This window comes from Sorex fumeus, unplaced genomic scaffold (genome assembly GCF_029834395.1).
Source record: "Sorex fumeus unplaced genomic scaffold, SorFum_2.1 ptg000052l, whole genome shotgun sequence".
Taxonomy (NCBI): Eukaryota; Metazoa; Chordata; class Mammalia; order Eulipotyphla; family Soricidae; genus Sorex; species Sorex fumeus.
The window spans coordinates 359065-368813 of record NW_026606109.1 but is presented as its reverse complement, the minus strand read 5'-3'; the positions used below and the strand labels follow the sequence as shown (position 1 = coordinate 368813).

General features: G+C 65.7%; 1 protein-coding gene across 1 annotated transcript; it reads right to left on the bottom strand.

Annotated features, from left to right (window-relative positions):
• Window positions 1–3332: 3332 nt before the first annotated feature.
• Window positions 3333–9099, bottom strand: DLL1 (delta like canonical Notch ligand 1). The gene is made up of 11 exons (XM_056124884.1): window positions 8973–9099; window positions 8600–8893; window positions 8458–8518; window positions 8081–8338; window positions 6770–6830; window positions 6222–6352; window positions 5966–6135; window positions 5671–5887; window positions 4193–4898; window positions 4000–4117; window positions 3333–3919 (listed from the first exon to the last, which is right to left on the bottom strand). The coding sequence occupies exons 1-11, from the start codon at window positions 9024–9026 to the stop codon at window positions 3914–3916; spliced, it is 2076 nt and encodes a 691-aa protein (XP_055980859.1). The 5' UTR covers window positions 9027–9099; the 3' UTR covers window positions 3333–3913.
• Between the last annotated feature and the right edge of the window lie 650 nt (window positions 9100–9749).

Sequence of the window (9749 nt, the reverse complement as noted above, 5' to 3'; positions counted from 1 at the left end):
AGCCGCGCCTACGCTGCTGGGCAGGCACTGTCCCAGGGCTGGGAGGTGCTAGGTGTCTTGGGAAGACGGAGGGCAGGGGCTGGGTCCAAGGCCAGCGCAGGGGGAGCAGCCCAAAGGCCTGGCCTCAAGTCACGGCCTTTGAACTCGGTGCTGGAATTTGTCGGAAGCGGTTCGCCAGCAGTAGGCATGGAGGACGTGCTGGGACTCGCGTTCTGGAAAGTCCCGCATGGAGTGTCCCTTGGAGGCTGTGCAGTGCCCTTTGCAGGCTCTGGAGTGTCAGTCACCTCCGAGCCCAGGACCTGGGCCCGGGACCCTTGCCCCACAGCTCACGAGGCAACGGGGCTCTGACGGGGGCCTGCTTGGTCGTCTGAGAGTTCTTGCTGGCTAGAACCTAGCAGGCAACAGCCCACCACCTGCGGGGGCCACATGCACCAGCCAAGCCCCTGCCTCCCGAGTGTCCACATAGCTTCCCTCGCTTTCCTCATTTATTTCTGTTTGGGGGCCACGCTCAGCAGTGCTCAGGGGTCACTCCTGGTGCTGCTCAGAACCCATGTGGTGCCTGGGACAGAAGCCAGACCCCTAGCTCTCAAAGCGTGTGCTGACCCTTTGAGCCACATGCAGGGTCCTCTTCACACTTTCCCTAGGGGACATTCTGCTCATGAAAACAGAGGAGGGGACAGCAGGATAGCGAGCCCAGGAAGCACACACTCTCTCCCTGCTCTCTCTCCCTCTCTCTCCCTCTTTCTCCCTCTCTTTTCCTCTCCCTTTCTCTCTCTCTCCCTCTCCCTCTCTTCCTCTCTCTCTCTCTCTCTCTCTCTCTCTCTCTCTCTCTCTCACACACACACACACACACACACACCCTGCTGAGAGCTGGCAAAGCCAAGCCCAGGCACTCTGGTGCTTGTTTGTCATATTTCACAAATCTTCCCTAAAAGATAAGGACTTGGTTTCACGTCAGTAATAACCTCTCACATAGAAAACACTCAAGTAAAGAAAAATAAGATTTTTAAGTTTTCAAAAAATAAAATTAAAACAATTTACATGGAGATCAATAAAATACCCACCCCCTGGGTTCTCACCTCTCCGCTGGCATGTGGTCTCAGCTGCTCTCAGCCACGTCCCTGGGTCTGCAGGGCCAAAGCTCCCTGACCCTTGGCTGGGCCTGGTGTCCTCCCTGGCTCCCTGCCCAGGTCTCAGTGGCACCCAGCAGCGTCCTTCTACCTGTGTCTTGTCACTGTGACCAGGTGGGACCTGAGCAGACCCAAGTCCCGTTATCTCTGCGCAGAACCTGCCTGCCTGGCGGGCACCAGTGTCGGGCACGCGGAGCTGTGCCCCCTAGCAGGGATGGGCACCGCTGGGACAAGGCTGCCCTCCTGCCGCCTCAGCAGCCGCTCTCGGCAGGGCTCACAGTTGCACAGGATTGCAGGCACCTTTGCTGCTCCGCCACAGAAACCGGTGCTTGCTGCAGAAAAAGGCTGATTCCGTGGCTGGGTGGCGCTGGCCTGGAGCAGCCTCCGGGCCTAGACTTGGAGGCTCTGGAAGGCTGCGCCCACAGACCTGGGACACGACAGCATGCAGAGAGGCAGCCACCGAGCAGGCCTGCCGGAGGAACACTCAGCCAGGGTGCATGTGGAAAGGCAGACCAGCCACAGGGACAGACGCCCGTGGGGCTTCACTGCACTCTGGAGGGGACGGGAAAGAAATAAGGAACACTCCCCGTCCCACGGGCACCCATGCCCCAAGGACAGTCGGAAAGGGCTGTACTCCACGGCCGCTGGCGAAGCCTGCAGGCACAGAGCCGCTCACAGCTCCTGGTCAGCCAAGGAGTGGGCCAGCTGCCCGTGCAGAATTCCCCGGAGTGAGGGATGAGCTGTCGGAGCACTGGGTCTCCCTAGTTCCACGCCGACAGGAACATCCATCTCGGGAAATCCTCAGCCAAGCTGGGACTCCAGAGTGGCGAGGTGAGGTTCAGCCTCCTCACCGCAGGTCGCCGGCTGGATGAGGGCAAGGTGCTCCTCCAGACTACGGACAGTGAGTGCTTGGCAATCCTTTGTGAAATGGGTCACCAGAGTTCTGGCATTTTCCATCTCCATGAAAGCAGATGAGACCTTGAACTTGTTATCCAAGCAGGGTGCTTCTGAAAGGGAAAGGGCAACGATTAATCAATAATTACTCCAGGCCAGCCAGCGCACACTGGCACCACGGCTCGGCCCAGCACCACGACCTGTGGGCAACTCCCTGGTTACTCCAGAACGTGCCACCCCACCTCAACAGCAGACAGGCTCTCTGAGACACTCAGAACCCTAGCCCCCAGGCCCCCACCCTTCCCCAGGGCTGCCCCTGGAGCTCAGCCTCAGGGAACAGAGTGGGCAGCGCGAGGGGGTGGTGCTGGCTCTGCTCTCCTGGGGCCATGCTGTGGCACCAGCCCCCCGCAGGCCCACCCGGGTGTGTGCGCTCAGCAGCACACAGGTCTCACCTCTCCTCCAGGAACATTCCAGAACTGGTGGCTGGATGGTGAAGAACCCCTTCCCCCGCACTCATGCGCCATCTGAGAACCGCCAAGCCTCACTACCATGGGGGCTTTCGGACCCCCAAGTCTGCTCTCAAGCTCTGTCTCTGGTGGAGGCCCACGGTGACGCCAATGGTCAGCCTGCTCACTCACAGGCCCGGAAGGCAGCTAGCTCATCTCCGGGCCTCAGTATCCTCAACATTCCCGAGCACCGCACCAGGATTCCCGGGAAAGCTCCCGAGAGGTGGCCGTCTTGAGCTCGGCAAGGGCAAGCAGGCAGGAAGGAGCACGTGTACCATCACTGGGTGTTTTCTGTGCTGCAGCAGGTCAGTGCTCCTTGGAGCGAACGGTGAGAGCCCGTGAACAAACAGGGCACGTTATTTCAGAACGGAAGCTGGAGCCGTGTGGAAGGGCCTCGTGGGTTCCTGATCCCAGGCAGGGCTGCTCCAGTCCTGGAGACAACTGCGTGGGGTGGACGAGGCCAGGAGCTCCCCCAGCCCTGCTGGCCACTGCCTCAAGGCTCAACACTGATCGCCCAGTCGATTCTCTGCCACGAGTCTCGGGGGTGGCTCCCAGGCCCCCAGCTCTGCTGGTGTGGCACCGTGAAGTGGCAGAGCGTCGTCCCTGGTGGTGCCTCGGGGCTCCTCAGCACTGTGAGGACGGGAGCTTCAGGCTGGCAACACCAGGCCCCACCGGTCACCGCACGCCCACACAGAGGAACAGGTGAGTGAGCAGCTTCGAACAATCCCCCGAAACCAGCAGAACCCGAGAAGGGGAGATCAAGCCGTTCTGTGCGGCAATGAGCAGAGCAAGCCAGTGGGTCTCTGGTTGCCATTCATAATATTTATTTGGAAAAATATCTTAAAAAGGATTTTCTTCATTAACAAAACAGTAGAAAAACCTCAAATAACATTTGCACAATATTTCATAAATACATTTATATACAAAAAATATAGTCACATAGACCCGAAGTGCCTTTATACATATTTACCAAAGATTTAAATTATAAAAAATGAACATCACAAAATACTCAAGCTTTACAGATATCATGGAAAATATTTTTACAGGTCCAAAAAAATAACACACATCTTTCTCCACCTAGAAAAACACATTTTAGTATCAAAAAGGACGATAAAGGCAGTGTTCGTGATTCTAATTCAAGAAAAGACTGGCTCATAAGAATCCAAAATATACACTCAGGCAGTGCGCACCCCGTGTGGAGTTCAGTCGCTCATCTAAATATATCTCTGTAAAAAGCAAGGGTCCATAGTGCAACGGAGAGTGCCTGCTGGCCGGGGCAGAGCAGCGGGCGCGCCGGGAGGCTCCCGCGACTTTCAGCAGCATTCAGGGGGCTTAAATCCTTGGGAGTACCCAGTCCAGAGTCGGGCCGGCCGGGCTGCGCCGTCACACCTGGAGGGGCCCGTGGGGAGGAAGCGCTCAGCACGGGCACGGCCTCCCGCCCACCCCGCGCCGCCCACACGGGCACTGACCTCGGTGGCTATCACGCACTCGTCCTTCTCCTCCGAGATGACAAACACCGACTGGTACTTGGTGTCCTTGGACAGCGCGAACGCCACATCCGGCCGTCGCCTCTCAGCCGCGTCCCCCCTGCGGGCCGCACAGGAGAGCACAGTAAGCGGTGCCCGCGGGGCGCCCCCCGCCCGGCCCGGCCCTGGCACGCACCCACGGGGGGCCCGGTCCTTCTCGGTGCCAGCGGGCACCAGGTTGTAGTCCACGGCTGGGCAGCGTGCTGGGAGGCCGGGCTGGGCACCGTGCTCCCCGTGCAGCTCGGCCTTCTTGTTGGTGTTCTTGATCTGCGTGGGCCCGATCACGCTGACCGCGATGTCCTTCTCGCGCTGGCAGCTGGCCAGGTTGTTCATGGTCTCCGTCTCGGACCGGCAGGGGTCGGCGGGGGGTCGGCGCTTCTGCAGCCGCAGCCGCACACAGACCACGCCAGCCGCACAGCCCAGCAGCAGCATGAGGACCAGGACGGCGCCGGCACACACGGCCACCCAGGGGAAGGGCCCGGCCTGGCCCTCCACGTACTTCTCCGACGGGGCCCCGGGCTCCGGCTCGGGCAGCAGAAACTGGCAGTTGGGGCCGCCGTAGCCACGGGCACAGGCGCACACGTAGCGGCCGTCCCGCTGGTGGCACGTGGCTCCGTTGTGGCAGGGCGCGTGCTCGCAGCTGCTGACCGGGGCGCTGCAGCTCGGGCCCGTGTACCCGGGCGGGCAGGTACAGGAGAACTCGTTCACGCCGTCCCGGCACGTGCCCCCATTGGCACACGGGGACGGGGCACAGTCGTCTATGTTGTCCGTGCAGTGGCGCCCCGAGAAGCCGGGCCGGCAGCGGCACAAGTACGTGCCGCCCAGGTCCACACACTGCGCACCTGGGGGAGGTGAGGAGGGCCGGTCACTTGGAGGCTCGCAGCCCCACCCCACAGGCCCCGGACACACAGGCAGCTGTCCTCGCCTGCCTGCCTGCAAACCCCCAGGCGCACACAGCCAGCCTCACCTGCCTGCGACTGCACTCACAGCCGGGCTCCCCACCCCACAGATCTGGGGGGTTGAGCACACGACCTGGCCTTGCCCGCCCTGCAGACCCGGGCCACGCATGCAGCCTGCCCTTCGGCCCCCAGACCCCTGGACAGCCATGTATCGCCCAAACCCACCACCCCATCCCCAATGCCTCCAACGGGAGTCAGCAGGCAGCACCAGTGCAGGGGCATGCAGCCTGCAAAGGCACCACCTGTCCTCAAGCCCAGCGAGTGACAAGCTGACTGATGGGAAACTGAGGTACCAGAGAAGGTGGTGCCCACCCAGAGACTTTTGAGATAAAGAGGGCTGGGAGCAGAAAGCAGGGAAGGACCAGGGAGGCCTTTGCGGCACGTAGACACCCTCCTCGTGGGCACGACAGGGCCCAGGACTGCTCGGGGGTCTCTGTCAAGAGCAGCTGGACAGTCTGGCTGAGGCCCAAGTTCCCTCTCTGCAAAGGTGCCCTGGGCATCCCACCCACTCATCGGCAGCCCCCTGCCCACGCACAGACATGCCAGTGGCCACCCAGTGGCTGCGGGCGGCGTCCGCAGAGGCATGGGCAGACAGAGGCTGGGGCCAGGGGCAGGCCGGGAGCTCTCTGCCCTGGGGACGGGGCTCGGCTCTCACCGTTGGAGCAGGGCTCGGAGCTGCACGGGTCCACCTTCTTCTCACAGTTGAAGCCAGAGAAGCCGGCCGGGCAGCGGCAGCTGTAGCCTCCCCCGGGGTTGTCCGTGCAACGTCCCCCGTTGAAGCACGGGCCGTCGGCACATGCCATGGCGCTCAGCTCGCAGACCCGGCCGTAGAAGCCCGGAGGGCAGCTGCAGGAGTAGCCGTTCTCGAGGTCCTGCGGGACAGAGAGGAGGGCCTCGCAGGTGGTCCTCACCACCCCTCCCGCATCCACACAGCAGAGAGAGCCACGCACCGTGCAGCTGCCTCCGTTTCTGCAGGGGCCGGGCGCACACTCGTCCACCTCGGTCTCGCAGGTGGCCCCTGTGTACCCGGGCTGGCAGGAGCACGTGTAGCTGCCCTGGCCCGTGTTGGTGCAGGTGGCCCCGTTCTTGCACGGCCTGTGGTGTGTGCAGTAGTTGAGGTCTGCGAGGAAGCAGAGGAGGAGGAGGAGGCTCGGCGCCTTCCCGGGCGCTGTCCCCTCCCCGGGGCACCGCAGGGCTGGGCCTTACCCTGGTTGCAGAAAAGCCCCCCCCAGCCTTCCTGGCAGTTGCACTGCCACGGCTGCTGGCAGGTGCCATGGAGACAGCCTGGGTACCGGATGCACTGGTCACAGTAGCGGCCCTGCCAGCCCACTCTGCACCTGAGGGCAGAGTGTCAGGCAGTGCGGGGGGCAGCCCACCACAGAGCCTGTCTCCCCAGGCCCCCGGCAGCGGTGGGTCCCTCAAGCCCCCACACGCAGTCCCGCCCAGAGGAAGCCCACTCGGGAGGTCCTGTCCCCAGGGTGTGGGCCAGAGACCCTCTGGGCGGTTCAAAGGCTCCAGCCCACTGGAGCAGCCCTGGACGGGATAATCCCTTCCCTGCTCTGGGGCCCTCCGGGTCCCCAGGCATAGCCACCGGGATCTGGAGTGAACGACAGCCCGGGACCCCGACTCCTGGCCAGGGACAGCACAGCCAGCGAGCCGGCCTGACAGCACATCAGAGCCGGCAAGCACCGCATCAGAGGCGAGGGACAGGCAGGGGAACCAGCAAGCAAACCCGAGCCAGTCCCCTAACTTACTTGCACTCCCCAGGCTTCTCACAGAACCCGTGCTGCTCGTCACATCCCGGTAAGCAGAGTGCTGCGAGAGAGGGCACAGGTCAGGCCCCACCCAGGCACCCTGCCCACCAAGTCTGTCTCTGTCGGGCGCTTGCTCAGCCTCCCGCCTGCCCGGGGCTTCACTCGCCCAGGGACCAGCATTCTTCTTAACACAGTGCCTCAAGGACAAAAGGGCGCGGAAGCCCCCGCCCCCACCCACCCCCTTTTCTTCAGAGAGAGGGTCAGAAGTCCTTCCCCCCTCCTCCCCCACTTCCCAATTCTATGAGCAAAGCTCCACCTCTTAATACCCAGAAAGTGTGTGTGTAGATAAGGGTGGACAGCTGGTATGCAGAGTACCAGGGCAGACAGCTGCCCTATTGTCTGTTCTCTCCAGCAGCTGCCCTAGTGCAACAATACCGGCCTCCCCCCACCCCCTGTGCCCCCTCACACACACCCCAGCGCGCACACACGCACGCACACGCGCACAGACACACACACACACAGTCACACACGCCCTCTCCGCCAATGGGGACTGGCGTGTGGCCCTGCCGCCTATCCCCAGAGATCTAATCTACGGCACGCGTGAGCTGGGGGCGGGGAGAGCCCTCCAGTGTTTGAATAAGAGGGAAAAAAAGTTGAAGTTTATGGCTACCCCACGGCGAGGAAGAACAGGGAGGAAAGGCAGCCGGGACAGAGGGCCTGGGGCGGGAGGCCAGCAGCCCAGCCCCGCGGTCTGAGCCGACACATACGGAGCACTCCAGCACTGTGGTGCTGAGCCCCCTGTCCAGCACAGAAGCAAAGCCAGGGCGCCCAGACCCCCCAGGGAACTCACCACCTGGACAGCTGCAGCCAGAGGCCATGGAGGCCCAGGGGAAGCAGGCCTGCAGGGCCAGGGCCCCGGGCGTGCTGGGGTCCCTCTCACAGTGGCCCCGGGTGCAGGCAGGCCCACCCGCCCAGCCAGTCTCGGCACAGGTTCTCCAGGAAGCCCCAGGCAGGGACAGTGCCAGGGCGTGAGTGCCCAGCACCGGTGCCGGCTCATTCTCACGGCTGTCTGCACCCCAGCTCCCAGGAGGGACAGGGAATCCCCAGACTGTGGTAGGGGACTCGCCCGTCACACCCTCTGCCTCTGGCTCCGGGGCGCCCGTGTCCCCTCACTGGCACATGCCCACGCGCTCACGCACACACGCGCACGCAGGCCAGCGGCAGGGCTGACTTCCCGTCCCCCGCCTGCTCCCGAGCCGACGTCGCACTGTGGGACGTGCCCTGGGGCTCCGGGCCGCGGCAGGGACTCACGTTCGGTGCAGTACTGGCCCTTCCAGCCGGGGTCGCAGACCTTCTCCCCGCGCTCCCCGCACGTGAAGTGGCCGAAGGCGTCGTCCCGGGGCCGGCAGAAGACGGAGCAGCCCTCCCCGTAGTAGTGCTCGTCGCACACGAAGCGGTAGGAGTACTTGAGGTCGGTGCGGCCGCTGCTGTGCAGGTCCTGCGACCACTCCTCGCCCACCGTCAGGTGCCGCTGCGTGGCCAGGCGGCTGATGAGCCGGTCGGGGTTCTCTGCGGGGAGGCGGCGCGTGACCGCGGGGCGCGGGGCGCGGGGCCGGGGCGCGGGGCGCGGGGCCGGGGCGCGGGGGGCCGGGGCGCGGGGCGCGGGGCGCGGGGCCGGGGCGCGTTACCCGTGGTCAGGTCGTCCGGGGAGTCGGCGTGCAGCGCCTCGATGATCAGCGAGAAGGTGCCCTGCGGAGGAGGGGCGCGTCAGGGCGGGCCGGCCGCTGCCCTCCCGCGGGGGCGCGGCGCGGGCGCCGCCGCTCAGCTCACCGGCCAGGTGAAGCCGAAGGGGAAGCGGATGGGGTTGCTGAAGGCGGGGTCGCTGCCCGCGCCGTCGGGCAGGCTGAAGGAGCCGGTGCCCAGCACGGGCGTGACGAAGCTGCCGTAGGTGCAGGGCGGCTCGGGGGACACGCTGCTCTGGTAGTGCTTGAGGCACACGCGGAAGAAGGTCCTGCAGGCGCACGGCGGGCCCGCGCCCCCGCGGCAGCAGCTGCGGTTGCCCGGCAGCCCCTTCCTGTTCACGAACTCCTGCAGCTTCAGCTCGAAGACCCCCGAGCTCCAGACCTGCGGGGGAGGCGGCTGAGCGCGGGCGGGGCCGGGCCCGCGCCCCCCGCCCGGCGCCGGCGCCGGCGCGCGACCCTACCTGGCACAGCAGGGCCGAGAGCACGGCGAGGGCCAGCGCGGCCCGACGGCCCATGCTGCCCCCGCGGGACGCCGGGCAGGTGAGGCCGAGCCGGCCCCGCGGCGCGGCGCGGCGCGCACGGCGCCCACGCGCGACGGGCCGCGGGTCAGCCCGCGCGGCGGGGCGGGGGCTCGGCGCGGCGCGGGGGGCGCCCGGACCGGGCCGCGTCACTCGGCCGCCGCGGCGAAGACTGGCGTCCCCCGGGCCGGCGCGGCCAGGGCCATGCACGTCGCCACGCCGCGTCCTGCGCGAGCGCCCTGCGCCGGGCTCCGCGGTGCGCGCCGCCGATCTGGCCGCGGCCGGCGCCGCGCGCTTATATCCCGCCGGCCGCCCGCATGCCTAATGAGATGCAAATGAGCAGCCCCCCAATCTGGCGAGCGCTGTCACAAAGGAGCCACTTTTCCAAGCCCTCCGCTCAATGGCTCGCCAAATGGTCAGTGAGCTGTAAAATGTGCAACTCCTCCCCGCCCCCACCGCCGCACAAAACGCGCTCATTTACATTCCTGCGAAACCGGCGGCGCGCCCGCGCCCCCCGCCGCCGCTCGGACCCGCGCCCGCCGGGGAGGCGGCCGGGGGGCACAATGGGCAGGGCCGCGCGGCGCGCCCGGGGCGCCCGGGGCGCGCCCGGCCCGCGCCCGCCGCGGCCCCGCGCGAGCCCGGCCGCGGCGCGCGCGCTCCCCGCCCGCCCGCCCGCCCCGCGCTCGGGGCAGCGCCGCCCGCGCCGGCCGGGACGCGAGC

What these genes read in the sequence shown, in the direction of transcription:
- DLL1 (XM_056124884.1), bottom strand. Translation starts at nt 9,026, where the DNA reads ATGGGCCGTCGGGCCGCGCTGGCCCTCGCCGTGCTCTCGGCCCTGCTG. An exon ending in CCCGGACGACCTGACCACGG is followed by an intron (nt 8,339 to 8,457) that starts GTAACGCGCCCC and finishes GCCTCCCCGCAG; the next exon opens with AGAACCCCGACCGGCTCATC. An exon ending in GGGCCAGTACTGCACCGAAC is followed by an intron (nt 6,831 to 8,080) that starts GTGAGTCCCTGC and finishes CCTCTCTCGCAG; the next exon opens with CACTCTGCTTACCGGGATGT.